Source organism: Vidua macroura, chromosome 6 (assembly GCF_024509145.1).
Source record: "Vidua macroura isolate BioBank_ID:100142 chromosome 6, ASM2450914v1, whole genome shotgun sequence".
Lineage (NCBI taxonomy): Eukaryota > Metazoa > Chordata > Aves > Passeriformes > Viduidae > Vidua > Vidua macroura.
In genome coordinates, this window is record NC_071576.1 from 2,627,459 (window position 1) to 2,650,612 (window position 23,154).

The window sequence follows — 23,154 nt, forward strand, 5'->3', positions numbered from 1 at the left end:
GGAGTTGTTTGGCGGCGGGCGGGCGGGCGGTGCAGCCGGGCGGGCGGGAGGAGAAGGAGAAGCAGAAGCAGGGGGGGGGCTCCCCTTTGTTGCATGGGGGTGTCCAGCCGGGGCTGAGGGAAGGCAGGGAGGGGGTCGGTGCCTCCCGCTGCCCCATGGCCCTCGCTGAGGGGGCGGCCGTGCCCTACGCCGTGGAGCTGGGGCTCACCGTGCTCCACACGGCGCTCTACGCCGCGCTCTTCCTCTTCGCCTACCTGCAGCTCTGGCTGCTGCTCTACTACCGCGAGCGGCGGCTGAGTTACCACACGCTCTGCCTCTTCCTCTGCCTGCTCTGGGCAGCCCTCAGGACCACCCTGTTCTCCTTCTACCTGCAGAATTCCCTGCAGGCCCTCCGCCTCCAGCAGCCCTTCGCCCACTGGCTCCTGTACTGCCTGCCCGGCTGCCTCCTCTTCTCCAGCCTCTGCCTCCTCAACCTCTATTTCGCCGAGGTAAGTTTTGCCTTTTGGGCAAAACCCCTCCAAAATTCCCTTCCCCGAGCCTCCACCCCTGCGGGACAGCGGGGCTGGAAGCTCCTCTTCAGCCAGCTCTCCAAACTTGGAGCGCCCTGGAGCCGAGGCTTTGGGGTGGCAACGGGGAATGTGAGCGTCCAGGTGAGGGCGGGAGGCGATCCCGGGGCTCTGCCCCCGGCGGAGGCTTCGGGACAGCCTGAGCGGATGCAGCCCTGAATCCCGGCTGGGGAGGAGGCGCAGGGATTGTGCCCTGGATCCAGCCCTCGGTACAGACTTCGGGACGGGCTGGGGGGTGGGGGGGGATGCAGGGGTTGTGCCCTGAATCCAAGCTCCTTGTGGGGGAGGCACAAGGATTGTGCCCTGAAGCCAGGCTTGGGGAGAAGCACAGGGATTGTGCCCTGAATCCAAGCTTGGGGGGCGGGGTGGGGTTTGGGGGGGATGGTGTGAGCTAAAAGTGCGCCCAGAATCCCAGCCTCAGGGCTTTGGGGTGCGGGGCTGTACCCTGACCGCAGACCCCGCACGGTGGGGGACAGCCACATGCCCTGAATTTGGGATTTGGGGGGGCGCGGGGTGATGCCCTGCTCCCAGGTGGGATTTTTCCTCTTTGCAACCCTGACCCACGGCGTGGTGTTTGTGTGTGTGGGGCGGGGGGGGCGTCACTTGAGGGACTGTTTTGCATATTTTTTTTTTGTTTTGTTTTAATTGATTCCCCTTCTGCAAAGGGGACCAGAAAGTGGCAGCAGCAGGGGCTGCTCTGGCCTGGAGTGATGCCAACCATTACGTCACCAGCCAGAGCCTCTTCTGCTATTGTTGCTGCGCTCCCTCCTTCCCTCCATCGCTCCGCTGCGAACCGGGCTTGTTGTTCCGCAGCTTGTCAGACAAAAAAACCCCGAGATCCCTCGCACAACAGCCCGGGGCAGCCGAGGGGGGCCCCTTCCCAGCACCAGCATCGCTGCTGGGACAGTGCGGAGCCGCTTGTTATTGTCACCGAGCTGTGTCCCTGCTTTTCTGGCTTTCCCATCACTCCTGTGGTGATTTTTAGCCTCCTTTCCTTAGTCCTTCCACTTGCCTTTATCCCCTAAAGCCCTGGCTCTCCCCTCCCCATCCTCCTCCTGAATATTTTGTTTCTGCTCCAGTTTCTCTAGAGCAGCCCTTTGCTCGCCTGCCTCCCGGTTCGCTGCCTATTTATGAAACAAGTCACCACTTTTTCCTTCCAGCTTTGTTGTTGTTGTTGGGATTCTTTGCTCTGCAGCTCTCAGCTGTTCCCCAGCCTCACAAAGGAATTGCTAGCACACAGAAATCACTCCGATGTGTCACCCACGGGAGTTATGATTTCATTTTCCCCAGGACACCAACATTCACATGACACTTGGAGCAGTGGGGTTGTTCTGCTGTTCTGGTTCTTTTTCCCCCCCCTCTCTTCCCCTCCCCACCAGTAAACACCTGGAGGCTTTGGGGGTGAGCTGCCTGTTGCAAAAGGTGTTGTTGATGGAGTGGCAGTGGAATAACAAATGGTGCATAGAGTGCACAAATCCATCTTGTCTGATTAAGGGAGCCTGACCTCCCAGTTGTTCCAGCCAGGAGGGATTGGTGTCCCTTGAAAAGCAGGGATTCTGTGCTCTGCTCCACAGAGTGGCTGGATTTCTGTTTTCCTCTAGGTCACTGGATTTGACAGCAGATTTGCCTCTCTGCAGGCTTGTTTAAAGGTCCTCTTAGAGTAAATCCAAATAGATTCCCAGGCTTCTCCTCCTCCCACGATATCTGCTTTTCAGTGAACTCTGCCTATATCCCACTTCTTTCTCCTTGAAGACCTAGAGCCAAGGGAAATCCTGTCTGAGGAAATAAGAGCTCTGAATCTGGAGTGGGGAAGGATAAAGTGACTTATGAAAATGGGTCTGCTTGCTCAGCTCCAGGGAGGGCCTGACACTTCCCTGGAACAACCAGGAGGGGTGTCCATCACTCTGTGGGGTTTCTGGGAGATCTCAGTGGTGAAGCTCCAGAGGTTTGGAGAAAAAAAATGGAAAGCCTCTGGAGCTTTCCTGGCTCCCATGATCTAGAGGTGAGTGGTGTGTTTACTGGTGTGACTCCAGCAGAACATGCCCATCCATTCCCAGCTTTTAAGGGCCACTTGGCAGCAGGCTGTGGAAGGACACTGAGCTTCTGCTGCCCTGGGGGTGGCATCCTGATCCGAGATGTCCTCAGATAAAAGCAGGGGCTGCTGCTGTGCTGAGGGCCTGCCTCATTGTCCCTGTACACAGAGCCTCCTTTGTGGAGATGCTGGAGAAATGGCATCTGGGCAAGAAAATGGCCTGTGCTGATATTTGAGCAGTTCTTGCTTGATTTACAGAGCTCTTCAGGCAGCATAGAGGCTGAGGATGGAAGGGTGGTGGGGAAGAAGCTCCAGGAAACAGAAACCCATGGAGAACTGGCATTACTTCACGCTCCGGGCTGCTTCAGGGCTGAAATTCAAATTTGCTAAACTGCCTGGTGTTCCTCCTTTCTGTGGGGACAGGTTGTCCTCTTCCTATCCCATCTTGGTCCCTGAGATTCCTGAGGGGGTGCAGAGACCTGGCAGAACGAGTGTGGGATGTGTGTTTCTTTTTCATAGAGTCCCAGAATGGTTTGGGTTGGAAGGGACCTTAAAACTCATCCAGTGCCACCCCTGCCATGGGCAGGGACATTTCCCACTGTCCCAGCTTGCTCCAACCTGGCTTTGGACACTTCCAGGGATCCAGGGGCAGCCACAGCTTCTGTGGGCACCCTGTGCCAGGGCCTCCCCACCCTCATAGCCAGGAATTCCTTCCCAATATCCTGTCCATCCCTGCCCTCTGGCAGTGGGAAGCCAGTCCCTGTGTCCTTCCATTCCATGCTCTTGTCCTCTCCAGCTCTCTTTTAGGCTCCCTTGGGATACTTTTTCCACCTGGAACATCCCTTTAGCATGGGAGCATCTCTTCCTTTGTACTTCAGCTTGTACCAGAAGGAGTCCTTTCCTGGGAATCTGTAGTTCACTGTCCATGAGGTCAGAATTCCTCAGATGCACTCCCAGTCTTGCCTCAATAGCTCTGGTGTCCAACCTAGGATGCTCCTTTGCCTTGCCTTTGGAACAGCTCCTGTGCTGCCAGCTGCTTGAACAATGCCACCTTTCCCAAGAGTCTGCCACTTCTGTTCTTCCCCAGGTCTTTGTCAGGAGCATGGTACATGGAAATGGAAATACATGGAAGGAGCTCAGGGTATTTAGCCTGGAGAAAAGGAGGCTCAGAGGGGACTTTCTGGCTCTGCACAGCTCCCTGACAGGAGGAAACAGCCTGGGGTGTTTGAGCTCTGCTCCCAAGGGAACAAGGGACAAGAGGAAATGGCCTCAAGCTGTGCCAGGGGAGGTTTATATTGGATATTGGGGAAAATTTCTCCATGGAAAGGGTTGCCAGGGAGGTTTGAAGTCCCCATCCCTGGAGATGTCCAAGGAACCCCTGGAGGTGGCACTCAGAGCTCTGGGCTTGTGACAAGGTGAGAATCAGGCACAGCTTGGACCTGGTGGCCTTGGAGGTGTTCTCCAACCCAAATGATTCTGTGAAATGCATCCACAACAACCTTGATCTTAAAGACCTTCTTGAGCCCTTGGCACCCCTGGTTGTCCTGGGAATCAGCAGCTGGCATGGGGCTGATGGTGTGCCAGAGCCCTTCCCCTGCCTGGGTTGCTCTTAGTGCTCCATCTGAGGAAATGGCATCAGTCCCTTTCATCCCTTCCTGCTCCAATTGCACTGGAGACAGGCATGGAGAGAGCATCCAGCCTGGGAGAGGTTTGTCTTCACTGTCCTGGATCTTCCTGCCTTCTCAGATGGAAAACTGGGAAAATCTCCATCCTCCATTTCCCTCTTTCACCTTCCCTGTGTAGCAGACACCTGGCAGTGCCCTGTGCTTCAGAGGGACAGCTGGTGAGGGATCACTGAAACTCCAAACTGCTCCATCCCATGGCTGACGATTCCTGTGTGTCCCAGATGAACAGGTGGCCCTGCTGGGGACCAGCTATTCTAGGAAAGGAGGGAACATGCAGAATTGCAGCCTGTGTTCATGATGGCATGGAATGATCTCAGTACTAATACGAGGGTGGTGAGAGATCCTCATGGGCAGTTCCAGCTTTTCCTCTGTGGATTGAAGCAGGGGTTTGCACACTTGGTACAAGGTGTGATCCCAAAATAGTCTGTGCTGTGCTCCCATTATCTCATGTGGGATCTGTCTGGGGATGCTCCAGCAGCTGAGCTGTGTTGGGGCAGGGCATGGTTGTGTCCTGTATCTGCAGAGCCCAAACTCCTGTTGTCTTTATGAAGCAAAAAAAGAATTTGATTTCAGTGGACAACAGCAAGTTCCTGGATCTTTCAGATCTGCTGGAAAGTAGCTTGGCTTTGGTCCAGCCTAAGTGCCTCACTGTTAGGGTTAGGATCCTGCCTTGTGCAGGCACTGGGAGTGGTCCTTGGATTAATCTGTGGGATCTGGGATGTGTCACTTCCCTCAGCAGCTGTGACACCTCCAGTGCACCTTCTAAGGGTGAGTGTGTCTCTTGAACACACCCCTAGGGACTCTCTGGGCTGTGATGTGGGCAAGGAAATCACTTTTATGGAATAAATCCACTCATCACAAACCCAAAAGCCTCCAGCATCACAGCTGGAGGGGTCTGTAGCTCATTTCAGCTTCACCTTCTGGCTGATGTGGAGTGCTCAAGGGATCCATGGCTCTGGAAAGGCACCTGAGTATTCCAAACTGCTGTAAAAGACTTGTCCAGAGTAAATGTTCCCAGTCCTGCTGCTCTGTGCTGCTGTGACCTCTGTTCCCTGTTGTCATGCTTGATTTCTGGAGCTGGGCTCAGCTCAGGTTTGAAGGAACCATTCAGTTTGCAAGGATTGCTGCTCACAGCTTGGCCTAATGCACCTGCTGCAGCACAGGGGTCTATTTTTCCTGTTTTTCTGAAGAACAGGATTGCTCCAGAGCTCTCTGTGCTGGATTTTTCACAGCAGAACCCTCTGCCTGAGCTGTCCTTGGGCTCTGAGAGCAGCAGAGCCCCGTGCAGGAGGCTCAGAGCTCGTCTCAAGGATAAGAACCCAGAGACACCCTGTGCACACTGCTGGTGGCACCTCCTGACCCAGTCCCTGGGAAGGAAAAGCAACCTTCAGATAACTTATCAGCCTTAAAAACCAAAACCACCAAAGCAGTGGTGGCTGTTCCCTTCCTGAAGTTTTAGGAATAACTATCCAGGGGCTAATAAAAGTGTAAGGCTGGAGCTGTGGTCTCCCTCCGCTTTCCATGGCAGTGGGCCAAGCATGAGGCTCAAATTGCTGTTGCACTCTTAACCCTGACTCAGCTTTGTGTGCCTTCATCCCTGGGGCTGCAGGGGAGGGTTTGGGAAGAGTGTCCTGCCCAAAACAGCATCTTCCTGTGAGCCAGGGGCACTTCCCTGCTCAGCTGAGGGGCTGTTCTCAGCTGACAACACGACATTCCCAGCTGGAATAAAAGCCAGGGACTCTGCAGGGCTGTTCAGAGGCTGAGGTTACAGAGGGAGTCATAGCAGGAGTGCAGATTCCTCAGTGGATTTCCATGCTGCTGGAATGGGTGCTAAACCAGGAGTTTCCCAGCTGGATGTCACCAATGCCTGTTTTGACAGGGCCAGAAGAAACAGCCTCAAGTTGTGCCAGGGAATATTTAGATCCTAACTGGATGTTAGGAAAAAACTCTTCACTGAAAGGGTGGTGAGGTGTTGAACAGGCTGTTCAAGACAGTGGTGGAGTCCCCAGTCCTGGAAGTGTTCAAAAAACCTTGTGGATGTGGCACTTGAGGGCATGGTTTAGTGGTGAATGTGGTGGTGCTGGATTAATGGTTGGACTTGATGACCTTGGAGGGCTTTTCCAGCCTCAGTGATTCAGTGATTCCAAGACACTCCCAAAGTGCCTGAATGTCACCCACAGCAAACAAGGGAGGATTCAGGGATATTTCTGTTTTGGTGTCACCACGTGGCCCTTCCAAGGCCCACTTTATTGTAGCTGCGATGAATTTTAGGGCTCAGAGTGGATTGTGCCACCCTCCTGTTCTTCTGTGTGCCAGGACAAGGGGGCAGAGAACTTTCCTGAGGCTGGAGACCTCCCTCTGCTGAAGAACCATGTCTCATTCCTCACTAAGTTAAGCTCATCCTTCCTCAGCCTCGGGAAGAGGAGCCAGGCAGTGGAAGTGGCTCTTGGAAGAGAATCACTGAAGCTGTCCAATGTCCTTTGAAATGCTTGGAACCACTGCAGTGGCTCAGACAACCCTCAGGTCCTGAAATGTCTCTGGAAATTCCCTTGGCAGCAGCCTGATTCCTGAAGCTCCTGTGCTGTTTCTACCTCAGTGCTGATTTGGAAGCAGGAGCCAAGGAATCCCACCAGGATAAAAGCTGCCAAAGGATGCTTGGGAGGAGATGAGTGATCCTTCACTGCTGACAGGGAAGGCTCCTTGTGGGAGAACAGAAACTGAACCTCCACACCTGTGCAGTGATCCCACAAGTACAGGTGGGATCGCACTGGATGTGTCTGTGCTTCTTCCCAAGTTCCTTCAAAGTCTCCAGTCAGGACATGAGCTTTGCCTGTGGCTGAATGTGACCCCAGCTCTGGGATTCTTTCTGGTGGGGTCTGGAGCTGGACACAGCCCAGTTCCTGAGCAGTGTGAGCACAGGTTCCCTGTGCCTTTGCAGCAGGAATTCACATCTGAGCTGTGACTTGGGAGTATCTGCACCTTCCTAAACTGTCCCTGCTCCTCTCACAGGGAAATACAACGTGGCTGACATCCTCAAACAGCCCAAAAAATTAGGAAAAGGAAGTGTATTTTTGAAGGACTTCAAAGTGCTAAACTCCCTTCTTTTCTTGAAGTCTTCAAGGTGTGGTGTTAAAGTGTTTGTCACATATGGGGTGTTAAATATGTTTATGGTTGTTGGGAACATGTATTTGGGCTAGGCTTGTACAAGGAAAAAGTACCATTCTTTTGGGTCCAGAGCAAGGCTTGGTGCTAATAAATAATCCAGATTCCTTGGAGATGTGCAGCTGGATTCTGATTTCCCTGTTTATCTCTTGACAAAGTTGGAAGGAAACTGTAGGCTGTGTAAAGTAACCCTGTGCAAATCTTTCCTCCAGGTCATATTCAAAGTGAAATGTGCAGCTGAATTCAACAAGTACAAGTAAGTGCTGCTGTCCTGACCTTCCCTTCAAAGCTGGTCCCAGGGGAACTGGCTGGGAATGGGAGGGTCAGGCCCAAAAAGCTGAACAGAGCTCGAATTCCATACCTGTGCTCTGAGAAAGGAGCAGAGTTGCACCTTGGAGCAGGACTGGGAGCTTTAGGTGTGCCAGGGGAGCTCAAGCATCCCAGATCCCCCTGGGTGGACTCTTAGGGTCACTCTGAGCTGTGCCAGCCCAGGAAAGATCTGCAGAACAAGGCTTGAGCAATGGGTGAGCCCCAGGTTTGTGCAGCCCAGGTGCTTCCCAGGGAAACCCACGGTGGAAAATGCAAGCTCCAGTGGCTCTCAATAAAGGAGTTGCAGTGGTTGTGATGACTCATGGCTTATTGACTGGAGTTAATGCAGAGCTGGAGCAACACTTAAAATCTGCAAGATAAGAACCTGACTGTCAGAAGATGAGTCTTGTAACTCATGACTGCTTACGCTGCTCATGTGTTATGAGAGCAGCTCCGACAAATCCTCTGCAGCCTTGGGCTGCCAATACAACCCCTGAAATGTGCTGGAATGCCTGAGCTTCCCAGCAAGCAGAGCACTGGGAGGCTCTGCTGAGACAGGAGGGAGGTGCAGAATGAACCTCCTCCCACTGACCATTTTTCCCCTCACCATCTCTCCAGGGTCCTGTTGTACCTGGGCTCCATCCTCACCAGCCTCCTGTTCCTCGTTGTGAATTTAACCTGTGCAATGCTGATCCACGGCGAGGTCCCAGAGAAGGAGCTGAGGTGGACGGTCCTGGCCCGGGCTCTGGTCAACGACAGCCTCTTCATCCTCTGTGCCATCTCCCTGGCCTGCTGCATGTGCAAACTGGGAAAGATGTCTTCAGCCAACGTCTACCTCGAGTCCAAGGTGGGTAAATGCCTTGGGAATTCCCACTGGGACTGCTCGGCTGGATCTGGGTCTGCTCACTCAGGGCAGCACTGGCCTGGTGGCACCTGAGCTGCTCTTGCTCAAATTCTCCTTCCAGTGTGGAGGCGGCAACTCTTGGATACCTCCTTTTCACAAAGTGCATGCTCCTGCTGTGGGAGTGATGTTTCCTGCATGTTTTAGGGGAATACTTTGTCTGCAGCTTTGGCATAACAGATTTATGAGCTGCTTCTGCTTTTCAGGCATAGAAAATTCCAGGTTTGCCATGAAGAGAGAGTTCTCTCAGAGCAGCAGATGCAGTTTTTGCTGTGTATTTTACCTGTAGCAGGTGTGTCACGATTCCCTGCAAAGGGGATCCCCCCAGAAATCCAGCTTTAGCTGGACTCTGCTTGAGTAGGATGGGATGTCCTGGATGAGATAAGCATTTTGGAATGGGAGGAGAAGTTGCTGTAGGTCCTGTCCCAAAGCAGGACAGGTGAGGGTCTGAACACACACAGCTCTTTTCCAGCAGATAGGAAAGTGGAAAAGCCACCAGCAGTGTGGCAGGAGGCTGCAATCAGTGTCCACTTGAGTGCCTGGAAACATCCAGAGGAAAAACCAGAGCACCTGAGCATAGCCAGCTGAATCTGAGCCTTTCTGGAGGAGATGGCTGGCTCCTTAAGCAGCAGAGGGCATCAGTGGCTTCCTGGAATCCAGGATGTGTGGGCTGGGTCTGGTGTCCTACCTGGCTCCTGTGACAGCTGTCCAGAGGCTGCAGGTTGCATCCAGATCTGCAGTGAGGCAGGGCAGAGAAGCTGCTCACATCCCTGCAGGCCTGGACCTGGTATCCAGCTCTGACTGGCTCTGGACACTCATGAACTCACCCAGTTCCCCCAGTGCAGGAACTTCCTCTCCTCACATGCCCGAGGCTGCCTCTGGGCTGTGTACAACATGCTCCAGGGAAGCCTCTGCTCTCCACTTGGATACTCACCCTGGCTGGCTGCTGAAGGTCTCTGCCTCTCTCCCCTGCCTTGGGGGCATCCTCTGATGTTGTGTTTGGGAAATTGCTGCAGAAACAGGCTGGGGGATGAGCAGAAATGTTACACAGATGCCCCAGAAGGTTGTCCCGCCCCTGACCTCAAAGGCACACAGCAGGGCTGGAGGCTGCTGCCTCCACACTGAAGGTGGGAACGTTGGAGCTGTGGGAAGGAGGCTGGAATGCAGCCAGCTCCTGTCCTGGGGTCCTTGTGAGTTGGAGATTTGCTTCAGCAGCCTTTGTGCCTCATTGTGCTGGCCTGAGCAGCACAGGCTCAGCTTCCAGTGGCAGCAGGATGTGTGCTGGGCTTCAGGGCTGTCACTTGTCTGTTGGCACCTCTCTCCTGCTGATGCTGTCAAGACACTGTCCTGAGCTCCAGATCCAGGAAAATAGAGCTGGGTTGTGGAGCAGACCAGTGGGATGAGCTTCCTCAGCAGATTCTCTGCTTAAACACAAAGGCAGCTCAGGTGCTGAAGGGTGTTTGTCCCTCACTGTGACTTGCTGCCTCCCAGCAGCCATTAAAGGGATTAGTGGATAGATTTAACAAAACCTGGTTTGTCTCAGCATTCCTGAATGGTTTGAGTTGGAAGGGATCTTAAATCCCATCCAGTTCCAACCCCCTGCCATGGGTTTCCTTTAACTAGATCAGGCTGATCCAAGCCCATCCAGCCTGGCCTTGGACACTTCCAGGGATCCAGAGACAGCCACAGCTTCTCTGGGCACCCTGTGCCAGGGCCTCAGCTCCCTCACAACCAAGAATTTACTCCCAGTATCCCATCTAACCCTGTCCTCTGTCTGAAGCCATTCCCTTGTCCTGTCCCTCAAGGCTATTGGAAATGGTCTCTCTCCATCTTTCCTGTGGCCTCCCTTCAGGTACTGGGGTTCCAGCTCTGGGTCTTTCTGCCCACCCCAAATACTTGAGGTTCTTTCTTAGACAAACACTGTGTGCAGTGTTGGGGTGCTGGGTGGCTGCAAGTGAAAGGGCTGGGTGAACACCCCTGCAGGGTCTGGGCTGTAAAGCAGAAGTTGATTTTCCTGCTGGTTGGTTGTTGGCCTTGTGGAGACTCCCAGGGGAAGGCAGGGGGTGGAACAGCATCTCCCTGGACCCCCAGTTTGGAGCTGACTGACAAAGTCCTGCCAGGGACACTCCAGTGCCTCAGATCCTTCCCTGCTCCCAGGCAGCTCTGGCTGTGTGGCTCCTGCAATGAACTCATCACATGAGAAAGCTCTTACCCAGCTCTGAATATTTTAGCAACAACATACAAATGTTCTGGGTCATTCTTGCCTGCACAGCTGCTCATGCATTAAAGGGAACGGGGAAGAACATCACAGCTCTGTATTAAAACTCTCTTTATTTCTTCCTGTCCTAGGGAACATCTGTCTGCCAGGCTATTCTGGTGGGATCTGTAGTGGCCCTCCTGTATTCCTCAAGGGCTTGCTATAACCTGGTAGCTGTGGCCATATCTCCAGACAATGTTCCTGGTCCTTTTAACTATGGCTGGGACAACCTTTCAGATAAGGTGAGTGTGTGACCCCCCCCCCAGTCCAGAGCCAGTGAAGTGAAGTCACTCCTCATCCTGTGAGGGTGAACAGGGGGCTCTGGGGAGTGTCTGGGTAGCTGAACCCCCACACAAGCTGCCTTTCTGCTCTGCTTGCTCTCTCCACCCAGCAGACCTCTCTCCTCTCCCCAGCCACTTCTTCAGGAAGGATTCCCTGTTGTGCTCTGCCCCTTTCAGCCTGCCAACTCCTCTTTTGCGGGAGAGGAGGAACAACTCAACTAGAGCAGAACAGCAATGCTTAATCGGGCATGGCTGTGTGTGAGGGACAGTCACTGGTGTGGGCAGTGAGCTCCCAGTGCCCTGGTAGCACCCTCTGAGCAGAACCAGCTCACCCAAACCAGCAGCAGCAGCCAGGTGAAGGTCACTGTGCTGCTTTGGGGACTCCTGCCTTTGGAAAGGTTTCTCTGCACTCCCAGTTCCAGCTTTTGGGGGCTCTGTGGGTGGCTGGGATGACACAGACCCCTCTGCCTTGTGCCCACAGGTGCACGTGGAGGTGAGCAGCGAGGAGTACGTGGTGTTTGGAGTGGTCCTGTTCCTCTGGGAGCTGGTGCCAACCACTTTCGTGGTGCTGTTCTTCCGTGCTCAGAGACTGAGCCAGAACCTGGTAGGCCTGAGCAAGTCCCCCTGTGCTGGGAGGATGCCTGAGATGACTTTTGGGAATGTTTTGCTTCTGGCCTAACTCCTTTTTCCTTGGCAGACTCCAGCAGGGATGGTCAACAGCCACAGCTACAGCTCCAGGGCCTATTTCTTTGACAATCCCAGGCGCTACGACAGCGACGATGACTTGTCACGGCTCGGGGCCAGGGAAGGAGGGTAAGGAAGGCTTGTGCTGCTGCTCTGCTGCCCTCTGGGGCAGCAACAGAGATCCTGCCTTCTGCTCCTAGGAAAAGCTTTGGTGGAAGAGGCAGCTTGGGCAAGGTAGATGGGGCAGGGAGCCTCTGACAGGGCTTTTGTTCCCTTGTGCAGCTCACAAGGAGCTGTTTTTATTGGGCAGAAGTGACCAGCTCAGAGAGGTGGACGGTGCTCACAGGTGGTGATTGCAGACAGGAGACCTCATCCAGGAGGGCTGGGATCCATTCCAGAGGGCTCTGAAATGATCTCCAGAGGGGTTTCTCCACCTGGGGAGTGAGGGCTGGTGAAGTGCTAGAAGGTAGTGGGGACAAAGCTCTGCAGGAAGTGCTGGTGAGGGGAGAATGGTGAGGTATCCCCAGCAAAACTCCTATGAGGCATCCTGGTAGCCCTGTCACCATGGAATCATGGAATGGTTAGGGCTGGAAGGGACCTTAAAGCCTATCTTGTTCCACCCCCTGCTATGGGCAGGGACACCTTCCACTATCCCAGGCTGCTCCAAGCCCAGTCCTACCTGGCCTGCAACACTTCACTTCCAAGTCCCTCACTGTTGGAATAAATCAGCTGAGACTCCATTTCCTTCATGCAGAAGGCCAATTCTTTATTCAAAAAGCTCATGTTTGTAGGAAATATCAGAAGGCACTGTGTTAAACCTAATTGGTCAGCAGTGCAGTGGAACTCAGTTCATTGATCAGTAAGGGCTATTGTATATGTCTATCAAATCTTCTCTCTCTAGATGTGTTTGCACTTTAACTTTTTGGATTCTCATGGGACAAATCTTATTACTTACACAGGTGCATTTGTTTTTCACCCTCAGAATAGATTGTTGTGTTAAAGGAACTTCTGATTCTCAAAATAGCTTCACATGGGAACTTGCAAATTGCTTGTTAGCTGCACTTAGAAGAAATGACAGGCCAGCTTTGGCAATTTGAGTTCATAAGTCCTTTCTTTTTTAATTCTTCCACCTGTCTAGGACATCTCACCCTTTTCATTAATTTAAAAAAGGCTCTGTTCTGATGTTAAAACAGCTTATTCTTGTGAGGGTATTATCTCATTAAGGTTATCACTGGTTATCTATTAGATAAGGGGTAAGATGGATAAAAGACCAATTACAATCAACAAAACTTATAAAATTCTATCATGTCATTGACACAGGGTTTCGCAGCATGAGAAAACAATAATGCCCAATGTCTCTTAGGGAAATGGAAATAACTGACCATTGTTATAAAGCCCAAATAGCTAAGACACAGGAGAAAGTTCATTAGCTGGAAATGTTGATCTTTGACATCACTGAATGTCCTCCTGGGTCCCGGAACAGGGAATGACTGAAGAAGGTTAGTAGGAACACTCTACCATGATGATGACATAAGGGGCTTTTGTTGGCAAATTGCCTCTGTAGTTTGCAGACACAGCTAAGTCCTGGCAGTCCTACCTCTGTTCCTGTTCTGGCCACGAGGGCTGCAGGGTGATTAGGTTGTTTCTCTTTCCACTGAGCCTCATTTTCCCAGAGGTGATCAGTGTCTGATCGAACAAACAGGTGACCACTTCCAACCTGCTGCTGATAAAACACAAGCATGCCCTCTCTTGAAGTCAATGAGTCAATTAGGCTTTGCTAATTGAGGCACACTCAATTGGGATTTAGATTTGATGATCTCTTTTCCGACTTCATACTGTAAATATTGCATTATTCAAAATAATTTGTTGTCTAAATTTCTAATGTACATATTACATTATTTGGATGCTCTTAAGGTACTAAATTCTCCTTTTTGTTTTTTTAAAATGAGATGCATGTCTTTGGTTGTGTGAGCATGAGGAAACATCAAGGCGAAACAATACATGTAGTGAACAAGAAACTGACTGCAATCAGGAATAAGTCAGGTACAACAATTAAGACTACTTCAGATAATACACATAATAAATAATACATGTGAAATTAGGTAATTAGGAATGTCTGAAATACTGCACCATCATCCCAGAGTCTGCAAACAGCTGACAAACCTCAATTTAGTCAGGGCTTGGATAATTATTTCAAGATAGTAATTCCCAAGCTCAATCTAAAGATAGGTTCAGCTGTCATATATAAAGGGTCAAATTGCCAAGTCCAAGTGACCTGAATCTAGTTTTGATGCAGAAAACATTGGGTTTATTGACAAATTCTCCATCCAGGTAGAGCTAAGGCCTGGCCACAGCCCAGGCTCCATCTGGGAGGGAATTCCCTGAATATATTTTAAAACAAGGCTCTAAAGAATAGCAGTCATGAATAAAGGCCTTGAGGTTAAGACTAATCAAACCATCTAGCAGTTGGATCCCTCCAAAGTTTCCTTCAGGATAGAGATCCTTCAAACACAACAAACTGCTGGAGTGCTTCTGTAATAACTGGGAAAAACCACAAGACCAGCAGTTCAGAGGAGGCTTTCAACAAAGCCCAAATATCTTTTCTTGAAACTCTGAAAAATACTTAAAATTATGAGACAGCAGTGGGTCAAACCACAGAGCCAGTGCAGGGACTAGCCAGGGAGCTCAGCTGCTCTAAGAGATGCATAAGCAGCTAGGGAACAAAAAAGAGGGATCCTGAAAGGACATGTGTCTTTTAGATAATTACACAAAGAGATGTTAAAGTATGTAAGAAACCAGCTATAAATACAGTAATAACATCTTATGAATGATACCTATTATAAAATCATTAAATTCACATAATGTAATCAATATATCTGTGGTAACCCTCTTAGGAAGTTGAGATAACACCTTTCTAAACAGTCAGGTACCTATGACAGTAAAATATAACAAAGGAAAGCACTAAAACAGCTTACAATCAACAACAGCCATAATGTAGAATCACAACTGACTATTTTGTGTTATCTATGGAAGATAAAACAGCAGAGATTGTAAGGAGCAATAGAATCTTCGACAAAATCAAGGGTGAACACACTTTATCTTCTTTATCCACAAATAAGTGTTTATCAGTGTTTTATCACAGCTGTTTTAGTCAGTCATCTTATCTCTTAAAAGAAAACAGCTTTGTATCTTAAAACGTAGAAAGGTAATATTTAACTGTCTTAGATTGCAATGCAAGATGTACCCAGATGTATTCTATCACCATCTGTTAAAGCCAGCTGGGGGAGTGTTCTTTATCTCTTCCATGACCCACCCCTCATAACTCTGTGGGGATAGCTTCTGTTAATGGGCCGGCTGTTGAAACCAGGTAGGGCAGTTTTCCTTATCTCCTCCACAACCAGTCCTCCCTCCAGGAGATCTCTTCTGTTCATGGCCATTGAGTGTCACTGCATGGCTGAGAAAATTCCATCATCCCATGGGGAGATGCTCCACCCAGGGGAGGAGCCAAGCATTCCTACCTGGATATAATCTGAGTCTTGGAACACCACAGGCAGGCTTTTTCCACTGCATTCCCAGAGGAAGACCAGGCCTATCTACACCACCACTGGACCTTCAGAGGGAAACTCCACCCTTCTCCAGGATCCCTGCTCCAGCAGAAGCACAGCTGTCACTGCAGGAGGGCTGAGCCACCATTTAATGGGACTACTGCCACCCCCCTGACCCACAGGGTGTCAGGTAGTATTCTTTGTCTGCTTCAGCAGTAACATTTTATTTGCGAGCCAATCATTTCTAAACCTTAAAGAACTGCTGCAGCTAAAATTCAAGGGTATAGGAGTTAAGAACTTAAAACAAATTGCTGCTAATAATCCTGGGAGAAGAGGAGAGCCGCAGGCACACAGGGTAGCGGGGGCTGTGAGCGAGATGGAGGCGATCCTGGAGCAGCAGCGGTGGTACCACGAGGAGCGGGAGCGGCTCGTGGACGTGATGGTGAAGGAGATGCTCGCCAAGAACTCCACGCTCCACGACCAGATCAGCTCGGACCACCGCACCCGGGCCCTGCAGGACAGGTACACGGAGGTGAGCGGCAACCTGCGGGACCTGTACGATGACAAGGACGGCCCATGTAGGGGAGAGCTCAGTGTAGTTTCCAGGCCAAATGAATTTGTGGAGTTTTACAACAAACTGAAGCAAATTAAGGAATTTCACCGGAAGCACCTGAATGAGATCTGTGTTCCTATGTCAGTGGAGTTTAAGGAGCTGCTGGAGATCTGTGTTCCTATGTCAGTGGAGTTTAAGGAGCTGCTGAAGGCCAGAGACAACCTGAGTGAAGAAGCTCAGAATCTGGTGGAGTTTACAGATGAGGAAGGGTATGGACGACACTTGGATTTGCATGATTGTTGCCTCAAGTACCCTAACCTGAAATCATCAGAGAAATTGGATTATATCACTTGCTTACCCACATTTGACCAGCTCTTTGATATTCCCAAGGAGAGAAAAAATGCTGAATATAAGAGGTATCTTGATGTGCTCCTTGAGTACCTGCAGGATTACACAGATCGAGTGAAACCATTACTGGACTAGAATGAACTTTTTGGGAAAATTCAGACGGAGTTTGAGAAGAGGTGAGAAAACGGCACATTCCCGGGCTGGCCAAAAGAGACCAGCAGTGCCCTCGCCCATGCTGGTGCCCACCAGGACCTCTTGGCCTTCTCTTCCTGGGAGGAATTGGCCTCCCTGGGACTGGACAGGTTAAAATCAGCTTTGCTGGCTTTGGGGCTGAAGTGTGGTGGGACTCTGGAGGAGCGTGCTCAGAGGCTTTTTAGCACTAAAGGCAAATCCCTGGAAGCACTTGATCCTTCCTTGTTTGCTGAGAATCCAAAGACAAAAGGAAGCAAAAGAGACAATGAAATAAAAGATCTTGCATTCCTGGAAGCTCAGATTTATGAGTACATGGAAGTTCTTGGGGAACAAAGACACTTCACCCACAAGAACATGCAATGTAAGCAGGCACACACAGGGGAGGAGAGAGAGGGAGGACGGAGAGCAGGTCAGTGAGAGCAAGAGTGAAGATGAAGAAAATTAAATAATTTATAACCCTAAAAATCTGCCTCTTGGTTGGGATGGGAATCCCATCCCGTACTGGTTGATAAACTCCATGGTCTGAACATCAACTACAACTGTGAGATTTGTGGTAACTGCACCTACCCAAGGCGTTCCAGAGGCACTTTGCAGAGTGGAGACACGCCCATGGAATGCGGTGCCTGGGCATTCCCAGCACAGCACACTTTGCCAACTTCACACGGATTGGGGATCCAGTCTCGTTGTGGGCAAAGCTGAAACAGCAGAAGGCTTTGGAGAGGTGGCAGCCTGATACAGAGGAGGAATATGAGTATTCCAGTGGGAATGTAGTAAATAAAAAGACCTATGAAGCACCAAGGGCTGCTGTAGCTGTCCCCAGGTGAAGGATCCCAGATCTGCAGAGAGAGTGGATCTGGCAGCAGCTCTGACTCCTTCATTGTTTGGATTTTGTATGTGCATGAATAGAGATTTCAAGAATACTTCATAGAGTCACTTTCTAGTAAGCCCCTTAGACATTGTTTTATATAAAAAAACAAACAAAAAAGAAAAACAAAAAAAGAAAAAGGAACAGAGGGGCAGCAGCCAAGCCACGTGCCGGGGCAGGGGGAGGCCTGCTGCGCCGCCCCATATCTACAACAGGTCCTTTAGATGAGCAGCAATTAAATATAGATCAGCCAATCCCAAGTGATGGGCAGGCACCACCCCAGAAAGGGGGGAGGAGGGCAGAGCTGCCCTGCTCCACCACCAGCTGGGGAAGGGAAAGCTCTGTGGCTCTGTCCTGTGCCACTGCACCTCTGTTCTCTTCCCTAAAACACTCGTGGTTGAAGAAGAGGAAGGGGAAAGGCACGAAAACAAACCCTAAATCTGCACACCGTAAGGGGAAGAATATCAAAAGACAAATGTAGAAAATTCTAGAAAGGCACCAAGCTACCACAGCTCTCCTCTTCTGTTTTGGAGTCTCTGAGTTCTGCAGGACCCCTGACCAAGAGCCCCAGCCCTGGTGGAGCCCCTGGATCTGGAAAGAAGCTTTGCTACAAAAATACTGCTCGGCCACCGCTGGTCCCGCGGTTTACGAGTTCTGCTGGAGGATGAGACCCGCTCAGATGGCTGCCACGCCGCCACCTGCAGTCACCACACTTCCCCAGAGAGTGGAAGCCAGCCAGCCCTGCGCCGTGTGTCCGCGCCATCTGGGGGAGTAACTAGATTGCTCTGGGGCTGCAAGGGCACACAGCTAAGTTCTGGTTCTGGGCTCCTGGTTCTTTCTTTGTTTCTCCACGTGGTTTGACTCTTGCTGCCAAGTCCAGCTCTGGGATAGAAGGAAGAATGACCAATATGGGGGCCGTGTGCTCCCGAGCACCCGCACGCAGGGGCACACACACAGGCACTGTCCCAGAACCGGAGTGTAGGCTCAGGCTCCACTAAATATACTTGCCAAATCAGGAACCAGCCCCTGGACCACACAACGCAGTAACAAAGCTATCAGCACATACTTATACTTTCTCTCTCCTTTTCCCCACATATTTTGCCTCTTAACTCCCAGCTTGGCTTTCTTTCCGTGACGCGTACGCATCCGCGCAGTTGCCGCTCCCACGTGCCATTTCCAGGGCACGCTTCTATTCCGTGACTTGTTTCCCCGCATCTTAGCAGACGTAATTCTGGTTCTTGGCCGTTCACTCACCACCATTCTTGAGACTGTTGTCCCCACGATTTGCTGGGCCCTTCTCTCCTCGGCAGCTCTTAGGCTGCCTCACCTTCCAGGACTCTCGGCCGCGTATCTCCCGCGGTTCGGGGGCTGCGTTTGCGTTCGGCGACTCGCGGTTTTGTTCTCACCGGGTGCTCACTTTCTCCCAGGAGCTGTGTTCATCTCTGTGCGTTCCACGCCGTCGGCAGCCCCCATGCACTCTCTGCCCGGGTTCTGCTTCACCAGCTGGCTCTTGTCTTTGCTTGTTCTGCGCTGATCCCGCGGCTGGTTGTAGCCGTAGCCTTCTGCTACTTTATATATTCGCTGCTTGGATTTCTTTTCGTGCTGATCCTGCAGCCAGCACTGGTTGTGTCCATGTGCTGTGCCTGGTCTTGCTGCAGGCTGCTGTTTGCTGCTGCCTCAGCTGTACTCATGGCTGGCTGCAATCTTCCTTTCATGACTTCGTATATTCCATTTCCAAATCCCGTCTCGCCGTCCGCTCCTGTGGTCAGCTTGGCTCATTTCACCTGTTTTTTGTCTCGCATTGGTCATGTCTTTGGGGTCACCATGTGTTGGAATAAATCAGTTGAGACTCCTTTTTCTTCATGCAGAAAGCCAATTCTTTACTCACAGAGCTCATAGTAATAGGAAATACCAGCACTGTGTTAAACCTAATTGGTCAGCAGTGCAGTGAAACTCAGTTCATTGATCAGTAAGGGCTATTCTATATGTCTATCAAGTTTTCTCTCTCTAGATATGTTTGCACTTTTCCTTTGTGGGTTCTCATGGGACAAATCTTACTATTTACGCAGGTGCATTTGTTTTTCACCCTCAGAATAGATTGTTGTGTTGAAGGAACTTCTGGATTCTCAAAATAGCTTCACATGGGAACTTGCAAATTGCTTGTTAGCTGCACTTAGAAGAAATGACAGGCCAGCTTTGGCAATATTAGCAGAGCGAGGCCTGATTTCAATAAGGCCTTTCTTTTATAATTCTATAAAAGAAATGCCCAGAGGTGTAGTGTAGCAGTTCAGAGCTTCTGGCTCCTCTTGACCAGCAGGGCCTGGTGCTCTTCTCCTTGTAGCTGTCTCATCAAAGCCAAGTTCTTTGGAGATTTTGTACCTTCAAACTTCAACCCCCTGACCAGTGCTGGGAGCAGAAGTCTGGAGGAGCCAAATTATGAATCCCTAAAAAGTCCATGGTTTTTTTTTTTTTTTTCTGCCTCTCCTGCAGCTTGGCCACCTCTCAGTCTGTTTTTTCTGTCTCTCCTGCAGCTTGGCCACCCCTCAGTGCTCGGGCTGCTACGGTTCCCTGGCTGGCACCGACAGCGGGAGCGCCGCGGACAGCGCGCCCTTGCTCTGCGCCGCTGGCGGCTCGGAGATCAACCACCACAGCTCCCACCCTGCCCCACAGAACTGAGGAGGCTCCCTCTCTTCCCAGAGTGGCACTCATGTATAGGATTGTAACCTGGTTTTCCTCTTTTCCTCCTCTCCCCCCGAAGCATCTAACTCATGACACAAACATTCCACTACCTGCCGCAGCTGCGCGCGGGACTCAGCCCGGGGCTGCAGGCAGTTAAGTCAGAGAACTGTGACTTTAAGGTACCATGTAGCAAAGTGAAGCTGAACTCTCTGGAAGCTTTTTTTTTTTTTCCCTTGGTCTGGTCTTCAAGATGTTGGCAGCTAAATGCACCAGAGCTTCCTCACTAGAAAAGAAACATCAAATGCATATTTGCACTTTTATCTGCACACTTGGAAGGAACGAATCTCACTCGGGCTGTGCTTGGCCTGAGACTGTTCTAGTTACTGTTTTAATTGCACATCCAGAGCTGGGAGAGGCACTGTCTTCTGCAAAGACGTGTTCCCTGAAGGACTCTGCATCCTGCCTCCCTGGGAGCGGGGAGCTCTGTCCGGGCAGGGCCCCTGGCACTGGATGCTCGAGTTTACTGTGCCATATTCCCACCTGGCAGGGCTGGGTGAGGCCTCGGGGCTCGGGGGGTCTTGTCCTGCCTGCTGCTCCCACCTGGCTGCTGGCCTGTCCTACCTGGGCCTGTGGCTCAGAGCTGAGTGAGGTCAGTGTTGCTGCTGGCCTCATGATGACCCCGCTGGCCCGTGGCAGAGGGACAGGGCTGGACTTTCCCTGCAGGGAGAGGCTGGAGCTGGCTCAGCAGGAGTGTGTGTGCAGGAATGTGTGTGAATCCAGGGCTGCTGCACCCCCTGGGTGCTGGGAGCAGCCCTGCTCCCCCTCCTCCTTGCCCACAGTGGGGCTCCCCTCGTCCCTCTCAGTATTAAATTGCATTTAGCAGATAACCAAGAGTTTTAACCTGAAGTGAATGTGAACTACTGGGTCCCCACTGAGGTGCAGCGGGTGTGTGGCTGCCTGTGGAACGTTGCTGTTGCAGAAGGAAGGGGCAGAAACCACAGGGATCTGATCCTTGGGCTCCTTACTCTGCCCTCCCCAGGAACCTGGGACCTCCCAGAGCTGGGAGTGCCCAGGGTGGGAGTGCTGGGTCAGGCTGGGACGGGTCCCTCTGTCTTTCCTTAACCAAAATAGCCGAGTTTGACCTAGCCTGGGCTCTTTGGAGATGAGGCTTGGTGTTATTCCTGGCTTGTCCCTGAGCCAGCCGTGGGGATGAGCAGAGCAGCTTTGGATAAAGGCACCGGTGCAGGGAGGGAGCTGCTCTGACCATGGGGCAAATCCACCCTGGGACTGCTTTTAACCTGCCTCGTGCTGCTCCAGCCCCGGTGTGACACTGGGGGACAGGGAGTGCTCTGCTGGGACAGCAGCTGGGAGCTGGAGAGACCCCGGGGCAGCCTCAGTGGTGAGAGCTGTGAGAGCCACCCCTGCCCCGGGGCATCCTCTCCTCGCCAGCCTGGCCCCAGTCGCCCCTGGGGCTGTGCTGAGCTCGGTGTCACTTGTCCCACTGCCCTGTCCCTGTGTGTGGCCTGTGCTCTCCCTGCTCACCTCCTGCTGGCCTAAAAAAGCAGCGAGTCCTGCTTCCTTTTTGGAGAAGGCAAAGATGGGAACTCTCAGCACAGCCCTTGCCCGAGTCCCTGACCCAGAGCTCCACCCCGGCTGCTCCCCTGTCTCCTGGCAGGAACAGGTTGCTCCATCTCAATCCCTGCTTGGCTTGTGGCAAAGCTGGTGAAGGGCCAGGCACTGTCACCCTTCCTTCTGCTCCCATAAGCCTCCAAAGACAGCAAGTGACACTCGTGGCCCCTGTTCTTGCTTAAATTCCAAAGCACTAGGAGCACTTTAAGTTTTACTTTGGAGGGAAAGGAGTGTAGTGCAAAAAAAAATTAAAAAAAAAAAAAGAAAAAAAAAAAGAATAACTAAAAAAAACCTACAAAATCCAAGGGCTACAGGCTCATTGTTCCTCTTGCACTGAAGCACACACCCACACTACGATCTTCCTGGATTTTTTGGGATGGCAGGTCAGGGCAGTGAGCCTCGTTGCTGATGGACCCCTGAGCGTCCGGCCGAGCGTTTGGGTTTTACTCCTTTGTCCCAACTGACCGCTCCTCCGGGGCCGGTCCCGTGTTTTACTGAAGTAATTTATAGCTGAGAAGTTACAAGGACTTTTTTAATGCATAGTTGCCTTTCATTAAACTTTCTTTTGGTTTTTTTTCTTTTTTTCTTTTTTTTTTTTTTTTTTTTGTGGGTGTTTGGTTTGTTTTTTGGGTTTTTTTTGGTACGGTTTAACAGTGTTCTGGCTTTGCAGGTGGGCAGCAGCTGCTGCCCCAGGAGCTGTGGCCAATGAATGTACCTATTTGTTCTTCACTAAACTGTAACCAAGCACTACTCTGTTGAAATAAATTAAAAGAAAAAAAAAAAAAAAAGGAGTTTCTGTGCTGGGATGGCTCCCAGGGTGACCCAGCCAGCTCCAGGTGTGGCCTTGTGGTCCCCTGTGCCCTGCCAGGACCTGGCACATCCGATTGCTCTGCTGCCACGGGGCTGGGAGCTCTGGGTGGGCTCGGAGGGCTGAGCTGGGGCTGGCACAGGGGGTTTGTCCTCTGGTGTTTCTCTGGTTGCAGCCCCGAGGGATCGGCTGGAGCTGTGCCAGGGGAGGTTTGGGTGGAAATCAGGGGAAGGTTCTTCCCCCAGCGGGTGCTGGGCACTGCCCAGGCTCCCCAGGGAACATTCTCAAGGCTGCCAGAGCTCCAGGAGTGTTTGGACACCACTCCCAGGGATGCCCAGGGTGGGATTGTTGGGGGGGGTCTGTGCAGGGCCAGGAGCTGTGCTGGTCACTCTGTGACCCTTGTGGACCCCTCCCAGCTCAGAGAGGCTCTGCCATGATCCTGTCTCCATCTTGTGAGGTGCAATGTGCTCAAACCCAAGAGACACCTGTGCCCAGGGGCTGTGCTTTGTCCTTTCCCAGGTTTATCCACCTCCACGCGGCCTTGAGCCAGAGAGCAGCAGCTCTGCTGGAGCACGCGCTGCCTCTCCTGCTCTTCCCACATCTGAGGGTGGAAAGCAGAGGGGTTCCACACAGATCCAGGCTTGGAGGGGCTGTTTTC

At 51.7% G+C, this 23,154-nt stretch overlaps 1 protein-coding gene and 1 pseudogene across 2 annotated transcripts; both read left to right on the plus strand.

Annotated features, from left to right (window-relative positions):
- Positions 1–119: 119 nt before the first annotated feature.
- On the plus strand, positions 120–21,969 carry GPR137C (G protein-coupled receptor 137C). 2 transcript variants are annotated; one of them, XM_053981311.1, is made up of 7 exons: positions 120–488; positions 7,658–7,701; positions 8,373–8,601; positions 11,005–11,154; positions 11,675–11,797; positions 11,891–12,006; positions 19,912–21,969. In XM_053981311.1, the coding sequence occupies exons 1-7, from the start codon at positions 156–158 to the stop codon at positions 20,054–20,056; spliced, it is 1,140 nt and encodes a 379-aa protein (XP_053837286.1). In that variant the 5' UTR covers positions 120–155; the 3' UTR covers positions 20,057–21,969. The 2 variants fall into 2 exon arrangements, with proteins under 2 accessions (XP_053837286.1, XP_053837287.1); XM_053981312.1 differs by lacking the exon at positions 19,912–21,969 and adding an exon at positions 13,827–13,858.
- Positions 15,799–17,339, plus strand: LOC128809376 (splicing factor 3A subunit 3-like; annotated as a pseudogene).
- Positions 21,970–23,154: the final 1,185 nt, after the last annotated feature.

What these genes read in the sequence shown, in the direction of transcription:
- GPR137C (XM_053981311.1), top strand. Translation starts at nt 156, where the DNA reads ATGGCCCTCGCTGAGGGGGCGGCCGTGCCCTACGCCGTGGAGCTGGGG. An exon ending in ACGTCTACCTCGAGTCCAAG is followed by an intron (nt 8,602 to 11,004) that starts GTGGGTAAATGC and finishes TTCCTGTCCTAG; the next exon opens with GGAACATCTGTCTGCCAGGC. An exon ending in GGGACAACCTTTCAGATAAG is followed by an intron (nt 11,155 to 11,674) that starts GTGAGTGTGTGA and finishes TTGTGCCCACAG; the next exon opens with GTGCACGTGGAGGTGAGCAG.